Below are 18,838 nucleotides of genomic sequence, written 5' to 3' on the forward strand. Positions count from 1 at the left end.
AACTACGTTGCAAATGTACTAATAGTTTTGGTAAAACTCTGATTAAAAAAAAAGGAGGGGGAAATAGAATCATAGAACCATAGAATTATTAAAGGACATCTGGTCCAAGCCCTCCTACAATGAACAGGGACACCTACAGCTTGATGAGATGCTTAGTGCTTCATCCAGCCCGACCACTAATGTCTTCAAGGATGGGACATCCACCACCTCTCTGGGCAACATGTTCCAGTGCATCACTGCCCTAACTGTAAAAAGCTTTTCCCTTGTATCCAGTCTGTATCTTCTATTTTACTTTGAAACCACTTCCCCTTGCCCAGTCACAACAGCCCTGCTAAAGAGCCAATCCCCCTTCTTTCTTTTAGCCTCTTTTTCAATACTGAAAGATATTTTAGACACCAAAAGATACTTCAGATACTGAACTTCCTCGGTTGCAGTGATTTACCTACATTGTACTCAATACAGATGCATGAAAGGTGCTTTAGAGCATCATACAGTTAGAGACATTATTTAGAGATATTTTGTATGTACGTATGTACTTAGAGATAGTGATTCAAAGAACACAGTGAAGGAAACACGTCTTACAACAATGAAGAAAAAAAAGGAATTTTCTTGAAAACGGAATACTTGCCATTGGTGATCCTCACATATTCAGATTGAATAGCCCAAATACCTGCTTTCAAATAAGAGGTAGAAAAGATCAATATGGCTTAGAGGAATTAAGACAATTTTGAATAGTGGAAGCTTTTTAACAGTTTGCCGTCTGGTGAACAACTGGACTTCTGCAGACCAGTTGTACCTGGAAGCAATGTGTGCATATGTGTGCAAAGAGGAAAAGGAACAATCGAAGGACATAAAACTGTAAGGAGAAAAAAAAAAAAAGCCTCATGGAATGTGCAATAAGAAAGGAGATGGAAAGATGGGAAACTGCATATGGAGCTAACTTCATTGCAGCAGGAGAGGCAGGTGGGTGTTAACACAGACATCCATACAAGAGCAGTTTTCCTCAGTCCTTAGCTATTTGTTTGTCAAGGCTCTGAATGCACTAGGAGGACTTAATTGTCCCAGTCAGCTTCAGCTGGGAGTCCCAATCACGCCTTGCCTCAGGAACAGCCTAGGAGAGCTGTCTCCAACTCTTTTCCTGGATTAACCTTGGGCCTATCTCTTGTTTCCTGCTACTTGTGGGTGGGCACTTTGGACTTTCCCTCTCACCATGTCTGGGGCTATCGGCAGATTCTGTAACCACTATTGGCTTCTGCCTACTATTCTGAATCCTGTAAGATTCTGCCTACTATTCTGAATCCTGGTATGGTGAGGGCATTGCCTATCCTTGGATCAAACCTGCGCCTTCTCCATCTTCAAATTTTGTTCTTGATGCTCCCTGAGAATATTAAAGCCCCCTACTTTGATTTCTTGAAAAAGTGTGTTTTCTGACTCATATGTCTTCTCTACAAACTAAAGAGAAAATATGTTTAGTTTCTTGTATGCTTCCTTAAACTCACTAAATTCAAAATACAAAACCTCAGTTTATTCTAAGTTATCTTTGTTTAAAAAAATTACACCTAGCGTGGCCTCCAGGGGCACACACAGATCATCAATTGGGACAGCTACCAGACACTTCTTCAGCAGGGAACATCCTGAATTTTGTGTCTTTCTAACATTGAAGCGGGACCCTGCCAAGTGTGCATTAGTCCCAGATCTGTTGTACTGAAACCCTGCTCTGTGTGTGCAGTTTCATATTTGTATGGTTTCTTACACTTCCCTAAGTTGTCTTTACTACCAATAATAATTTGGCTACTGGTAATATTATGGTATGAACTTATGACCGAACAGTTAATTTCTCCACTTATGAAAATCAATGAACTAACTGATACAGATGTCTGGATTATTACTTTATTTTATTTTATTTTATTTTATTTTATTTTATTTTATTTTATTTTATTTTATTTTATTTTATTATTTTTTTGCGTGAGACGTACCAGGCTTGTTTGAGGCTACAAAAAGGAAGGGTCTGTTGTCACAAGACAAGGGAAAGAGGTTTCAAACTAAAAGAAGGGAGATTTAGATTGGATATAAGGAGAAAGTTTTTTACAGTAAGGGTAGTGAAGCACTGGCACAGGTTGCCCAGAGAGGTGGTGGATGCCCCGTCCTTGGAGACACCTGGGATTAGGCTGCACAGGGCTCTGAGCATGTGATGGAGCTGTAGGTGTCCCTGTTCATTGCAGGGGGGTTGGACCAGATGGTCTTTAAGGCTCAGTTCTAACTCAAACAATTCTACAATTCTGTAATAACTCCACTAGAAAAGAATGCTGTCAGGCTTGGAAGAAAGCTTGCTACACTTCCTATGTAGAGTACTCCATTTTCTTGGTGCCAAACTGTACAGCAGTGGTGTGACATTACATCAGCAATACAATGTGTTTCAACTGTGAATTAACATCTCACACGGTATTTCACAATACTCTAAACCTCAGCTGCATCAGTAAACAGTATTTATAGGCCAGGCTTGCTCATACCAAAACTATGTTATCTCAGGAAAAGCACAGCTCATATACAGCCTTGCCAAGCACTTGCACCATTAAAAAGGACTGAAATTTTAAAATCTAGATGCTTTGAATCATCAAAATTCAAAGAAATCTCAACAAATTGTCTCTCAGCTTTGAGACTGACATGGCCCCAGGTTTTGGGTACAAGCTAGCTCCTGAGAGCACACAGCCTGACATCATAGTTCCTTGTCATTTCTTGGGATACAGCGATGTGAGAACTCACATTTCCACTAAAGGAAATGAAAGCGGGAGTGTAGCACATAGATTCACTTAGCACCTCATAGCTGCGGAGTGAATAAATGCTTTTTGTTATTGCTTTCATCCGTATCACCTCTGTGTCTGAAAGGACGTTGAGAAATGGTGGTCGGGCTGAGGAATGTGACATAAAGAGCCTCGGGTGCAGTTTCACCCCGAGGTGTGCTGCTGCGAGGTGACAGCTGCGTTCCCCCCCCCGGGCCTGCTGGGGCCCCAGCCCCACTAGCTCAGGACTGTTTCTCTGGTGAGTTTTCACATCTTGGGCGGGCACAGGACCCTGAGCAGTGTCGCATCCCGTGTTCAGACTGGACTTTGCAATGGGGTAACGGCAACCACAGGCTAATTCTACAGAAAGGACGGACGAATTTTAAAGCACGGTTTTTCAAACAAGCTCTTGGCCTTTTGGTTCAGCAGCTCCACGCTTCTCCATCCCAGCCCAGCGAACACTCCAGCCGCCGCCGGGACAGACCCGGGGCAGGCCGCGGGCGGCAGGTCACACCTAGGCCCGGTCACCGAGGGGCGGCGCGCGCACGCTCCCGTCGTCGGGAACGCGCCTGGCGAGCTGCGGGCGGCGGCCATCTTCTTTCCGCCGCCGGCTGCTCCCCCAGCGCAAGCGAAGCAGCCCCGCCAGCCCCCTCCTACCTCTCCCTCCCTCCTCCTCCTTCTCCTCCCTCCCGCTACGCGCAGCCGCGGCCGCCGGTCAGAAGGGGGGCGACCGGGGGAGCGAAGGCCGCGGGGCGGGGGAGGGACGGGGGGGAGCGGCGCGGGGCTCGCCGGCCGCGGGGTGCCAGCCGGGGGCTCGCGGCTCCCCGGGGCCGCGGCGGTCCCTCCGCTCGGCGCTGGCGGCGGTGTCCGCTCCGGGCCGGGCTCCGCTCTAGATGGGATAAGCGGTAAACATGTTCAGCTTTGAAGGGGATTTCAAAACAAGGCCCAAGGTGTCTCTTGGAGGAGCGAGTAGGAAGGTAAGAGACGCCGCCTATCTGTCTCCGTATTTACGTTCCGCTTCGCTTTTTCTCCGTCGTTATTTTTACCGTTGGGCCTTTAAAAAAAAAAAAAAAAAATGGGAGCAGCTATGACTAAGGTCTACCACGGAGCCGAAATTCTCCCCTCCTGATGATGCGTTTATCTCCCCGGCTCTGTTCTCCTGTTTATTTTGCTTCCCACCAGGCCACACGACCCTCCCATGCTCCCGGCCCGGAGCTGTGCCCGGGGGCACCCGCCTCACCTCGGCGTGGGGCAGCGGCCTTACACGGCCACGGTCAGCGTGTGCTTCTGGGGAAGGCTTTGCCCGCACGGCTGGAGGCTGTCAGGGTGCTGTAGCTATAGCTTTGCTCTCCCGGGTTTACACTCGGCTTGTCGTCTGCAGAGCCAGCAGCAGTTCGGTGTCTGCCGGCCTTTGTCGATGGGCAAGAAGCAGAGTGGTTTGTTTTGGTTTGACTGCCCTGTTCTATTGCAAGAGCTGAATGGTTGGGCAGGGAGCGAGAGGAAGGCCTGGTGTGTCAGGGACGCTCTGCTACAATACTGGTTCCTTGTGTTATCGTGGTTGCACGTGAAGCTGTTTGCTGTTTTCATTATTTTAATCTTCATCGGAGCAAGAAAAGGTTTTCGTTGTTGTGCACTGTAAGTAAGTTCAGTTCTCTGCAACTTAGAGGGTTTGGCAATAAGTTTGGACGGTAACAGAATCATAGAATTTCTCAGGTTGGAAAAGACCTTAAAGATCATCAAGTCCAACCATGACCTAACCACACTACCCTAACTAACAATCCTCCGCTAAATCATGTCCCTGAACACCGCATCCAAACGGCTTTTTAAACACGTCCAGGGATGGTGACTCAACCACCTTCAGTGTGTGACATTAAAGTCATGACGAAGTTTTCTTTTGGCGTCTTACATCTTTTAGTAACAAGAATGTTTAACAGAATGGCATATAAGTTGTGCAGCTTCTCACCTGAATCATCTTATCTGAAGACAGTTCTGTTCATTAGACCACATACAGTTGCATTACATGAGTTGAAAATACCATAAATATTGCCCAGTTGAATTAGGAATTGGCAGAACATGCCCTGGCCCTTGACAACAAGCTTCAGGCACTTGGCAGCTTTTGGCATCAACTTGTTAATAGCATTACTTATAGAGCGTGTTTCCTCTTCTGAAAATAAACAACTGATGTATCTCTTGTTACACCTACTGATTTTTTCATGGAAATTCAACAGAACTTTCTGTCATTTTACGTGTTAGCAATATAGGACAAATGTACTAACTTTCTGCAGGTACGAATTTATCAGAGTGAACATTATGCAAGAAAGGAAGTGAAACTGAAACTGTTGTATAAACTTCACTTGGTCCAATAAAAGGATAATATTTCACAATCGATCAGCTTTATACTGAGTGGTGCACGGATTGCAGGACATGCTACGTGGAATGCTTGTGCTGCATCAAGGCAAAACAGTCAGTTGTCGCTCTGGCCATCCCCAGCAGCTGCTGGTTTTCAGAACCTGTGCAGTGCTAATCACTTAGAAGTGCAGTTTATGTCCACTTCTATATAAACACACTGCAGTGGAGAGTGGTGTGCCAAACGTTTACATGTGGTCCACGACTCTTGTCTCATGTCCTAGGCTGCTTGTGATCATGTTTCCTTTTACCTGTAGGCTTGTATGCTGGCTGCTTAATGCTAGGGATAGTTTTCTGTTTGATTTGGAGAACTTTTCCACGTTTTGTTGCACCTGTATAGCTGTATTTAGCAAAACACAGGTACAAAGCCAGGCACTGCAGTGGAGTCAGTCAGTCAGCACTTCAGATGCCAGCAGTGTCATTCTGGTGTGGATATAACTACACCAACCTAAACCATCAGCAAACCTGACTGGTAAGAAGAGGTTTTGCTAATAATAACTACAGCCACAACTGGTAACCTTGTTGGTCTTGAGTCACGTATGCTGGCAGCCAACCTGACATTGCCATTTACTTCTGTAGTGGAGATGTATCAAGATTTCCTCAGGCCTTCTGACACCTGAGTTCTACCAGCATGTACACAATGATGCAAATATTGTTGTGTCTAAAATGGGACTTGTGGTGGCAGTTAGAAAACTTACAGTCTTAATGTGATTATAAATTTATAAAGACTAAAGGCAGACTAAAGTTTATAGGTGTATTAGTTTGAAGAGATGAATTGTCAGATTCTCAGACCTCACAATACCCTCTTGATGATGTATAACATGTAAAAACAAGAACACAGGAGTGTAAAAAAAAAGGATGATGAGATGCAATATGAAATGTTTATTTTAATTACTAGCAGCTTTTCTTACAGGAGGTACCGAATCCAATGTGCTTTCTCACCACTAAATTTTGACATGTTTTTGAATGATGAAAGCAGCAGCTTCAGGTCTGTGTTTACACTGTGTGCATCCTGTGTTCATTGGGATGGTCTGGATTGTGAATGCTGTAGAAAAGCACTGAAATTCAGCTTAATGTTTTGCCAAAAGTTTGTTAAGTCTTGGATTGCATCCTGTGTGCATCCTGTGTTCATTGGGATGGTCTGGATTGTGAATGCTGTAGAAAAGCACTGAAATTCAGCTTAATGTTTTGCCAAAAGTTTGTTAAGTCTTGGATTGCAGAATTAATTTGATCAAAATGACTGCTCCTTTCAGAATGTTGTAACATTTTAATACTACGTTTTATAATAGGTGTAAAATATAGATGACATTGTCAGCATGCAGCCTGTTCTGTCCACCTCCTTTCACAAATCTGCTGATTCATCTGGGTTGTTGGTTGTGTGTTTGGTAGAGAGCATGGATGCTGTTTTGATGTTTTGTTTACAATGTGATAAGTTATTGTACAGTTATGATTGTAGGGAGGTCTTTATTGTCACCATTAAAACACAATTCCCTGCTTTATGAGGCTCTTCAAAAGTTATTTTCAAATATAGTTTTCATTGTAACTGGTACAACTTTTTTTTTTAGTACTTCTTAAGTTTTGTAGGCCCCAAAATGTATGCTGCTATTAGGGATTGCTATGGGAAAATTCAGTGGTGTGTTGGGCAGGAATAAAGGGGTACACTTGAAGAGCTGTTTTGGGATGTACTTCAAATAGAGCTAAGCTAAGTCTGACTGTACAGAGGATTGGAGCTGATGGCCCTGCAGCGAGGGGGCCCAACTCACCCTGTGTTACAAGCAGTGAATGGGCTCACTGAACTAATGCAAAACTCCCCTGTTTTGGAGGTGCTGCAGGATGAGTGATCTGTTGGAGCACAGAGCTGATCTCAGCCAGCCTTCAGCTGAGCAGTCGCTAGGCTGAGGCAGGAGAGGGCTGAGCACTGTGTGCTCCTGATGGTGTTACCATCCCTTCTGGTGACAGCTTGCAGGTTTCACTCCTTCTGTTGCGAAGTTGGTGTCCCGGTGGCATAGCGGGAATCCAAGAAACCTTTCAGCTTGGTTTAGTCAAATCAGAGCTGCTGTTCCTTGATGCATTTTGCCAGGGATAGGAAAAATATGAGGCACCAGTCCCTTAGTTCATAACATGTAGGGGAATCCTCTGTGCCTGTACTGAGGTGTACTAGGGGCTCTGTAGCTCTACATTCATCATATAGGTGATGAGCTCTGTTAATGACTTCTTGTAAGCCTTTAACAGGGAAAAAATGGTTAAGATGTTATGAAGTCAAATGCATAATCTAAAACATATGCACAAGTGCTTTTACAAATCCCAAGACTTTTAAAAATAATTTTAAATTACAATACAAAATGAGACAGCTTTACGAATAACTTCACAAAGTCCCCTTTATTTCTTTTAATACACCTGTTTTTAATAAGCAAAGAACTGTAGTTTGCAAAGTTCTATTTTTTTTTCTTTACTGACATCACATTCCTGTATATTCCCCTTCAGCTTCCAGGTGAAGTGTGCATAGGGATAGAGGTAATTAGTGCATTCGAAGTCACTGTGAATTTTTTTCCTCTGGGTGACGTTTAACATCCTCCTCACTTGAAAAGAAGCTGCAGGTTGTAGTTAGCTGAGAGCAGTGATGGCACTGCTGCTTTCAGCTGCGTGCTGTCATCTCACACTCAAAACACATTTCTGCTCTTACAGGTGTGGTTTTTTTTTTTTTTTGGGCTCTTTTTGGAGAAAATTCAAAGTGACTCAGAATGCCAGTGTCATATAAAGCAACACGTACTGTGGGCAAACAGAGAATAAATTTAGAAAGCAGCCTTCTCATGTGGACTCTGGAGCCTCCAGTTACTTTGTGGCTCTGCTGTTTGTGGCCTTGCTGCTACCATGGTAAAGGTGGTGCTGGGTACTTTCTGTGTCCCAAGGTAAAATTGAAGCCCAAATGGAATTTAAATTGCCCTCGGTATGTTCATGGTGCTCTGCATCTTTTAAAATTCTTTTAACTTTCAAAAAGCCAATAGATGTGGAGTTTGTCTTGCCTATGATTGTACTGGGAATTGGGAAGCACTTTGAAGGAGGGGCAGCTGCACAGTGTCCACGTTTATTATCTGTAGATGGGTGATATGAAATATTCCTTTTGTTTGCCAACTTAGAATTTATCCACCACCCGTGTTGAAGGAATTTGCTTCTGTAAATTCCTTAAGTCATCTCATTTGCTTTAGGTGTGAATATTGATATTCATGTAGTTCAAGCTAAATTTGTCTGAAATGTTATTATTTTAAGGAAAGAGAAAAGATTCAAGTTCCTGCGTTTGGCAGGTGGAAAACAAAGGATTTTGTAACTGTCCTCAGAATTTAAAAGATCGAGTGCTTATTTGTCCTTATTTCTATGAAAATTTCCCAGAAGTCATGCCTCATATTTGGCATAGTCTATTTCAATGCTAAATAGAAGAGCATTTTCAACTTAAAAGGAGAATAAGCCCCTACATTTTACAAAGACATCTCAATGATTAATACTTCAATAGTTATTTTTATTTTAATTATTGTTATTTTTTTCTTAATGTACTCAGTGTTTAAACAGTGCCTGAAAGTAAGTGTTCTGTTTCACCTTTGCACCTCGTAAATTTAGATTTTATGTTGTCTGATGTGGAGTTAAGATGCCTTAAGTAAGACAGCTGTCAAGTGATGTTCGATTTCAGAGGACTTGACAAATACTGTTTAAAAAAAAAAAAGTATATTTATTTTCTGAACCTGATTTTTTGAGCCATGAAAGCTGGAGGTTTATAAACACTTGCAGAGTATTAAAATGCAGAACAAAAAGAATACAATTTAATGGATTTTAGGCAGTCTTCTCCTAGGGTATTTAAAGGCTAAGAGTTGCATGAGCATACTTTTTTGGGAAAGGAATGCATTTCAGCACTTTGTTTTCAACTCTTTACTCTTCATTCTTACTCTGTCTCATCATCCCTAAGGTCGCACTGCATTCTGCTATTGCTCACTGTTTCTTTGCTTTCTTTTTTATTTTGTCCAGCTCTGTGCTTGGCAGGTTGAGCTGCTGAAGGGGGAAGGCTAAATCATGGGGTGTGTCAGGAGTTTGGGGGAATGGCTTTCCCCTCCTTTTGAGTTAGGGTTGGAAGTGTGAAGACAAGCTGATGCTTAGTTTGCCTGCCTGCCTTGGTAGGTAGATTTGATACCTGCCTTTTTCAGTATCCAAAAGGAGGGTGTCAACTTGGAAAGCAAGAGAAGCAAGTGGAGAGCTTGGTTGTTACAGAGGTGGGGAGTAGGAGTGAGCCAGGTGTCATCTCTGCAGGCTTCTGTTGGTTGTACTGTTGTCCTCCAGCTGCCAGGAGTTGCGTCTCTGCTGTAGATGGGAGTTGTCAAATGTGCATCCCATACCTCAGTGTGTGGGGCTGCAGGCGGTCCTGGGCATGGCATCTCTTGGGTTGAACAGCAGCTGCTGAGCTCAGCTCTTTTTCACTCTGTTAAGAGACAGGGTATTTGAGAGGTGTCTGTATGGTTATCTGACTGTAAGAAGTGAGTGTTTTACAGTGACCTTCATAGACTATAGGCTTTTGGTCATCGCTTTCCCACAGCAAATTTCTTTTCTTTTGCGTGTTTGTAGAGTTATTTCTTAACTTCTGAAGTGGTGATACAGTCAAATTGTGCTGAATAACTCTGAAGGAGATTTTTTTTTTTTCTTCAGTTGGGCAGTGCTTACTTGTACATTTAATCCTTTGGCCTGGGGCAGTGCCTCTGTTACATTCAGTTTAAGAAGGTGATGTATGCCTTCAAAAATAGTCAAAGCAAGTATTTGAGACTGTAGTCGAAGTGTATTGATTTGAGAAGTGCTCTCTTCAGGGAAACCCCAACACAAAACTGAGATGCACTGAGTGAGGAGAGGCTGCCCACTTACAGTTTTCCCTCTGACCAGCAGTTAGAAAAGAATTAATGTATATTTAAAAAGAAAACATTGAAATTTTAGGTTATCTGTTGGTTATTTCTCAATTTATTACATTACTTTGTCAGTGTATCTGCTATCAGTTTTTTCACTTTACGCTTCCAGGCAGACACAAACCCCTTCTTGTTGCTTGAGTTGAGATTTGTTGTTTTAGGTATGGACTTTGTTGTGATTTCCTTCTGCTGTGTTTAACAAGTGGAAGAAACCCTTGTATTTAGAGAGCAATAGCTGTATTTAGTGGTGTCTTTGGCTGAAAAGTGCTGTCTTTAGAGGAAGAGATGGTTAACCTTCTTGTGGGATTTTTTCCTCTGGGCTTGCTCCAGTGGATGATCTGAAATACAAATCCAGCTTTAAGTTCCTTTTTATTGTATCAGTGCTTTGCTTTTCATTGTCCTTGGTGCTCCGTGCTCAGGTATTTTCTGTCCTAACGAAACTGGGTGAGTCGTGACCCTCTTGCTTCCTGCCTGCCTTCGGAAAAGGTACAGAAGAAGAATTCTGCCATCAGTTTTTGTTTCTGCCTGTAGACATTTAAATATTGCAGCACAGTTGTTTTTGAAGTGATTCAATATTAAAATATTTGTTTGCCAACTTCAGGCTTATTTTTAGGTATTTAAATGCAGGACATTTTCAGCTTGAGTGTATTTTATTTCTTAATTGCCCCGGGTTAGAAATGCCATAGAAAGAAAAAGAAATGTGTGTAAGAGAAGTGAAAAAGAAAAGTTTCCTTAAGTATGCTGCCTGTTCTGGGTTGGATTTAGGAAGGTGCCAGGGTTCAGGCAGTTTCGTTGTTATTGTCTCTAGTGGGAGATGAATATTCTGCATCAAAAGGGAATTATTTTATTTCATTGGAAACAACTGAGATCTATCCATTAAGAGATTCACGCAAATAAAGCATTATTTATATTTTGTAGCCTAGGGATACACATTTAAGGTTGTAGCTTAAAGCTGGTAAGTTTGTTCTTGCATTGTTATTGCCCTCCAGAAGCTTTGTGCAGCCCTCAATATTCCCTTCTTTCTCGCTGTTGAAGACAGTGCTCTCCTGAAACTTTCAGCTTGTAGCCCTAACTTGGGGTTCAGAATTTTTAAAGAAAAGATTCCGTTTGTGTTACAGAAGCCTACTTCGGTGTCTATTCTGGACGATTTTTGAGGAAAGGATAAGTAAATTTAAGAGTTTAGTCCTTTTTGCAAGTTAGCCAAGGCATGGAGCTTCATAGCAGTGGGTGATTGCTTTGAGTTGCCACAGCTTGCTGTGCACACCTGGGCCAATAGCTCACAGGTCCAGCCAGGAAAGTGCTCAGCAAACATTCGAAGTACCTGGTAGGTTTGGGACTCTACTATGTTTCCACCTCCTCATTTATTAATGAATTCTGTTTGCCTTGGTTACTGGGATGCTGAGAACATAAATCTGAATGTGGAGCGGTTGGTTTTGCTGTTGTTTGCCTGTCCTTGTGGTTTTTACACAGCCATTGTCACTGTTCTTCTGGGAGGGCTGTGTTAGGTGTGCTTTTAAGTGCAGGAAATAGTACTTAATTTTTGTTGAGTGCTGTGTGTATGACACACTATGAACAATCCCTCTCCTTCCCCCCCCCCCCCCCAAAAAAAAAAGTTTTGATGAAATACCGTGAAGGATTCAAAGTCTTGTTTGAATGGAAATAACCTTGTATCTTTGTGCCATTTAGGAGGAAAAGGCTTCGCTTCTGCATCGCACTCAAGAAGAAAGGAGAAAACGAGAGGTAAAGTAACTATAAGTGCTTGCATGCATGCTGGATTTGTGTTTGATACAGTAACCTTTGCAGTCCAGTGCTTTATTCTGTTGCAGAGGTGGGTAGTTCAGGAATGCTTTCTTTCAGTTCACAAATTTTGTGCAGTCTTCCAGTATACTGGAAGCAACAAAATCAACTGCTTTTATGCTCCTTCCCAGAAGTGATTTTCATTTCAAAAGAAGATAATTAAGTATGCACTGGGTGGAAAAGGAATTTTTCCTTTTATTTTGATGCTCATTTGATCTAGTCTGTGTTGAGAAAATAGAGGCATTTGGTTAGTAAATTCTTCCATTTCTTTGCCTTGTGGATTGATCTTGGCAAGCCCTTTTCTACTGCTTTTTCTGCTGTGGCTTCCAGAATAACCTTCAGCAAACCTCTTCCCCAGTTTGAGTCTGGGTTCTGGAAGTTGCAGTTGAAACAATGATACTTGAATGCATTGTAAAGCTCTTTGGACTCAGCTGATGACTGAGAGAGTGAGAAGCGGTTGTGAGGCTGATGTCTGAGTTTTCAGGAAATCTTACTAATCATGTTGATGTATGTTACTGCCTTTTGGGAGTTTGAGCTGGAACAAAGCGGAAAAGAGGGAATACACATAGGAAGGAAAAAGTTCAGTTCTGAAGCGCAGTGTCTTGGTGAATATGTTCCTTCCAGCCTGAGCTGTTTTGTGGTTCTGTGGTATGTGGCAAAATGAGATCCATTTAGTAGTATGGTGTGAGTGAATGTATTAATTTTGACATTCTTTTGTCTTCTGATATGAGGAGGATAAAAAAACACGGTTTTGAAAGATGGTTTTAAAAACGTTACTGTCCAGTTTTCATGCAAATCAAGGAAAACAGAGCCCCTTTGAATATGTGTTTGAGCCTTACTGGATTAAATGCAGTTTTTTGGTGGCTCATCCCTTTCTGAGGATAGTTACTGCTTCTTTTTTTTTCTCTCTAAACTAGCTATGAGATTGCTAGAATTTCGCTGGTTACTTAATGTTGTGTTAGTAATCAAATTTGCAATCACTGAAGTTCTTATCAACATGGGCAAAGACTCGCTTGTACTTAAAAAAACGTTTTGCCAAATGTCAAAATAACCCATTCAGTCACATATTTATGAATATAATAGTATCATGTAGTTCAGAGTTGGTGCAGTCATATTTCTGTATGTACACACAGACATGCACATCACAGGAGATTACTGGTCTCAGTTCTTCACAAAATGAGTGAACTGTTCTGGTATAGGAGTGATTAGCATTATTTTTTTTAAAGGATGATTCCTCTGAGATTAAGACCAGTTATGTCTTTAAAAAGGGCCTGTAGCTGAACCTTAGCAGTGACCTTGGACTTAAAATCTTTGCAATTATGGGTCGCTAATTGACTGTTAGATGTGCTAGGCTGAAAACAATATCTAGAAAGAGAAGATATCCACTTTTCAATCGAGCATTATGTTATGATTATGAAGAGAGAATGCCTGTCTGTAATTGGAACTCTGCTGCTTGTTCCCATGCTTTGTTCTTCTGCTGTTGAGTATTTTTCTCTGCAGTATCTTTTGGAATAGACAGCTTTCATTTCGGTTCAGGCTCAGGAATTAATCAGAGGATTTCAAGGACAGGTTTATTTAGAGGAGTTGTTTAAGAATTTTCTTTACTTCTTTCTTTCATCTCCTAAGAAACTCTATGGGCGTTGTTGGGAAGTGATTTACAGTAGCCACTTCCCTTGGGTATTTCTGTGATCGGATGTGCTGGGGTGTTGTCAGGGAATGTGCTGAGTACTTTCTCCGTAGTACCTGAAGCAAGCTGGCTTTCAGTTACCCAGAAAGTGAGCTATTTTACAGGGATGGTTATAACTGCTCATTCCGGTTGGTGACGAAGGCTTCATAAAATGACTCTGATTTGCTTTCTTTGTCTTCTTTAAAATAGAGCAGGAATTTCTTTCTCTGTAGTTTCCCTGTAGAGCTGTTAGGCTTGAAGCATTGCCTTCGTTTCTCTTCAGGTTTGTCCAAATAAACATTGTGTGTTTTGCTTTGTTATTCTCTTGTTGTTGTTGTTTCCTTCCCTTGCTAATCTAAACTGTGCTGGGTTCCTAATACAGATTTGTCATTTGAATGGAAGGAAGCGGGTCTTCAACAGCTGATCTGTGCAGAAAGAGGAATAGTGTCACTGAGTTTGAGTTCTTCAGCATTGTAGCATTAGAGCTGTCAAATAAAATGTAAACGTGTTTATGTTGATTTCTGTGGTATTATGTACTTACTGAGTATTAAGAGTTCTTTTGCTATAACCTAGTGGTAATTGCATACTTAAAGTAATAAAAAGCTTTCTTCTGATTTTGTGTGTATTGGATGCAGAACATCAGATACTTTTTTCTTAATGATAGTGCTTAATTTGAATTAAAGAATTTCTTTTGAATACAAATTTATCAGATAAAATTGTAGAAATTAGAGTTGGTTCCACAATGTTTATTTCTATTTATTTATTTTTCTTTCATTTTACAGGAAGAAAGGCGAAGGCTGAAAAATGCAATAATAATCCAATCATTTGTAAGGGGTTACAGAGACAGAAATCGTCAGGTAAGTACTTGTTTGTTGTGAAAGAGGTAAAGCAGTCTTGCTGGAAAACCAATTTGCTGTTAAAAAAAAAAATTAAGAAAGCTTGACAAATTTGAATATTTGGTGTACTGATGAAATGTAAGTTCTTATTGTCTCTTGACATCTGCTGAGCCTCAGTTCTTTAGTAGATTAATGCTTATTCAGCAAAGCACCTTTGTGACAGCTGACTTGAGTGGGATGATGTAACTTTCTTGACTTGACACTTACATACTTGCAGCTTTTACATATCAGCAAAACTTCTGTGGTGTGTGTGACTAAGGTAGTCATCTGAGTCAAGGATATTCTTTTTAAGCTGCTCTTGGCTCGATTGTTCTGGGAAAGAGTTCTGTTTACATTTGCTAATGTTGATTGAGTAAACTAGTTGAAAATGTTTGGTGTGATAATTTTGACTTGAGAAGCAACAAATTTGTTGCCATGTGTACCTTTTGAGTTACAGGAAGCAAATATGACCTTATGATTTTTGTGTATGTGTTCTCTTAATGAATAGGTGCATTTAATTACTTTGCTACCAGTTGGGATGGGAAACAAATGAGATTCTAAAAATGCCACATCCCTATATAAATTCATAACCATTATCAATACACTAATTTGTATCTTCCTTTATTTTAAGTACTCTACCCAGAGAAGTGAATTTGATCGCTGTGCTAATTTGGCCCAAACTGGAGGAACCTTTTCTACAGCTAATGGAGCTAATTTGACTCTTCTAGTTCGTCAGCTACTCTTTTTCTATAAACAGAATGAGGATTCTAAGCGTTTGGTGAGTATTGTAAATATTTTGATCTGTTCTATTAAAATATTCTTTTGCTTGGAAGGCTTAGGAAGGGATGCAGAAATGGATTTGATCACTTCATGAAGTTCATTTTGCTGACCTGCACTCTTTTGTTCATCTTGTTTAGATGAAATAACTTAAAATTAGACTTTGGGTGTGTAGTCTATGAGAAAATCCTTTGTGTGTAGTCTAGAAAAATCCTTTGTCTGTGAGTCACAGTAATTTATTAAAAAACATTATAAGAAATGTTTTAAGTAATAATTTCCTACTAGCTTTCTGGTAGGTCTGTAGGTGTTTTTATTAACAAATTTGTTGAAAAAGTTATTTGTAAATGTATGTCTGTTAATTTTGGGAGTTAATGGTCATGTTTTACGTAGTTCAATGAATATTTTTTTCCTTAAATAATATGGTTGTCTTATTTTATATTTTTTAAGTTCTCCAAAGGAGATGTTGCATATATTTAAGATCAATTTTATGCAAGACCTGTGTTGATAAAAATATGGATATTATACCTATGTTACGTACAGCTGCTCTTCACATGCTTGAAACAACAGAACTGAGATGTAATAAATCGTAAACTTTTGTGTATGTTTTCCAGATATGGCTGTGTCAGAATTTAATTAAACAGAGTTCTCAGTTTGTTAAGCAATTGGATGGTCCAGACCGACTTATTTGCTTATTCCAAATAAAAAGACTGTTGGGGCTGTGTTGCAGGTAAATTCTTTTTTCTGTACACCGCTGCCTAAAGTGTGTTGAGAAATTGCATTGGGCACTTGCTTGTTTCTTTGTGTGGTAAATGGAGAGAACTGTTTATGATCACTGTAAATATAGGCTATGATAAATCATGCTATGAAAAATGAAATGTTCTCAATTCCGTTGCCTTTTAAGTTCATATGCAATACATGCTTAAGGAATGTACTCCCTAAGGATAGACTTAAGTGTATTCCTAAGTGTTTGCATGTAGCAAGGTCATTACAAGTATTTGTTGGAACCAGAAGGTTTTCTTGAACTAATAGCAATCAAAAAGTATCCTATGAGTTTGACTATTTTTCCAAGGATATGCTTTGGATGTTGTATTTTAATACTGATGTTGAAAATGCCCTTCCTTTGATTTGGACTTGAGGCATGTTACGCAGTTATTTTACTGTCTTCAACAGTAGATTCATTATTGGTACTGACCCTTTTACATTCATTTCAGCGAGCCAATTGAAGGTAAATCTATGGAACTACTGGAATAACTGTCATCTAAAACCTAATTTTGGAAACATTATAGTGGTTGCTTTTATTAACAATACTCCCTAGAGCTTTGAAAAATCTTGTTTCCTTTTGAAGATTTTCTTTTAGTAAATGAGTGCATTTGAATCAGTGAATCTTGCTATACTGTATGGGTTGCTTTCTGAGCTACTTACAGTTTGGTGCAGAAGCCCAGGAAGCAAGAGGTGAGACATGTAGCGAGGAGGAGTGTTCCTCTTGTGTAAGCTCAGCTTCATGAACAGTTGTTGCTTTTGTCATTACATTTAAAAAACTAAACAAAGCAAAACAAAACTTTAGCAAAAAAAAAAAAAAAAAAAGAAAAAAAAAAGCTTGATAGCAGCTATGTCTGCTGTCTGCCAATAATACTTGTCAAAGTATCTTTAATCTGTTTAGAGAAATGCCTTAGCTGTGTTATCAGAGTCACTTTTGCTGTTAATGTCCTGTCTTTCTGGATGGCTGTGAAAGAAAGGACACTGTAGGGGCAGCTCTGCCTGTATGTGTCTCGTTGTAACAAATCGTTTTAATTCTGAATGGGCTCTGAATTGTCACAATTACTCCTAGTTGTTCTGTAAGAAATTTGCTAGAAGGTTGGGGATGGGTGTATTTTTAATACTTAAGGCTGTAGTCAAAGACATTCTGGGAAACATCGTATGTTTAACTAAAACAGTATTTGTTCTCAGCCCATTCTATAAAACCAGGAATTATTATTATAATGGTGCCAACAAAAAGATGTTAATTATTGAGAACTTGGGAGAGTACAGTTAGAAGTAAGTTATTTTAAAATTAATTAGGAAAGTTCTTTTAGTTTTGGTTGTACACTGATGTGCATGTGCTTGTGATGAAATAAGAGAAACCTCTTGATAAATTATTTTTGTTTGATTTCATTTGTAGGTTACTGCAAAATTGCAATGACGACAGTCTGAATGTTGCACTTCCTATGAGAATGCTTGAGGTATTTTCATCTGAGAATACATATTTACCTGTTTTACAAGATGTCAGCTATGTAACATCACTAATTGAACAAATTTTGCACTACATGATTCAGAAAGGTGAGTAGCTAGGAACTAGAAGTTCTCAGAAATACTCAAGAACTGAACAAAATACATAATACCTGAAGGCCATGTCGTTTCATCATGTTTTACCTTTACTGCAGACACAAATTAAGTGCTACATACACTCACCCATACATGAAACATATTTTGCTTGTAATGAGGTCACTGCTTGAGAAATTACTATTTAAATTCTTCAGATATTCTGTTCATAAACTCAGTATTCTCCCAAGTTATATATACAGACTTTCACTACAGAGCTTGAGAGTAGGTGGATATAGTTCTCTATAACTGCTAGTGATTGTTATTGTTGTAAATTGGTATTAATTTTTCTTCTTGCTAGCACTAGAAAAAGACACCTTAGCAAAGAGATGGTGACCTAACCGTTATTTGCTTCGTGGCATCATCAACAAAACTGTTTGCTGAGCTGCAATCAGTTACACCTGTGCAAACATACTGAAAGTTAATGAGTTGTGTAGTTATCGCCAAAATTCGTGTTGTCTTGAAGAAACGTTATTGCTCTGAGGATGTGGGAAAGAAATAATTTGCTTTTGTGGTACCACTTGAGTTTGCAATGACCAGTAGCTGGGGAAAAATGCCAGAAATGGCATGAAAACACATCCTGGATCCAGCTTCATGGATATAAAATGTAGACTAGCACCTTCCAATTGGTTAATCCTTGCAATAATTCTGTACTTGTGAGTTTTAGAGTGCATTCTGTAATACAAGTCTATCTTAGGCTAATAAAGATGTGTGCAGATTCCGTATTTTGAAGTTACTGTAGGGAAAAAAGTGAATTTTACCATAGCGCATTTAATTTTCTTGACTAAGCATAATGAAGACTTTGGAAGTACTTGTGTTTACTTCGTAATTAATGTCTTCAAAGTCACTTTAATATTTCTTTTTTTGTAATATTCATTCTGATATGTAAAGGTTTACCAGGATGCTAAATTATAAATTTTAGTAAAAAAAAAAAAATTTAGCTTTCTAATCACGAAACCAAGAAGCAGCATGCATGCACAACAAAGTGTGCAGTCTCCTCATTATTTATGATGGTTAAGTTATGAAGAAGCTGTATTCAGCTTTTCTTATGTGTTTTGAAATAGAGTTCATTGTTCACGTGAGTATTGTTATTCAGAGAATCATAGAATCATTGAATGGCCTGGGTTGAAAAGGACCACAATGATCACCTAATTTCAACTTCCATTCCTTATAGTGGCTTTTGTTTGTCAGTTAGGGTTACTGTGACAAAATGTCCCAGACGTAGTCTCTCAATGAGAGATTAAA

General features: G+C 40.0%; 1 protein-coding gene across 1 annotated transcript in view; it reads left to right on the forward strand.

Moving 5' to 3' along the window:
* Positions 1–3,359: 3,359 nt before the first annotated feature.
* UBE3C (ubiquitin protein ligase E3C) overlaps positions 3,360–18,838 on the forward strand; it is a 66,001-nt gene continuing 50,522 nt past the window's right edge. The window contains exons 1-6 of the mRNA XM_010712393.2: positions 3,360–3,757; positions 11,807–11,860; positions 14,366–14,440; positions 15,090–15,236; positions 15,847–15,962; positions 17,394–17,551. Of these exons, the coding sequence (XP_010710695.1) occupies positions 3,692–3,757; positions 11,807–11,860; positions 14,366–14,440; positions 15,090–15,236; positions 15,847–15,962; positions 17,394–17,551 (616 nt within the window). The 5' untranslated portion in view covers positions 3,360–3,691. The remainder of the gene's footprint in view (positions 3,758–11,806; positions 11,861–14,365; positions 14,441–15,089; positions 15,237–15,846; positions 15,963–17,393; positions 17,552–18,838) is intronic.

This window comes from Meleagris gallopavo, chromosome 6 (assembly GCF_905368555.1).
Source record: "Meleagris gallopavo chromosome 6, MGAL_WU_HG_1.1, whole genome shotgun sequence".
Taxonomy (NCBI): Eukaryota; Metazoa; Chordata; class Aves; order Galliformes; family Phasianidae; genus Meleagris; species Meleagris gallopavo.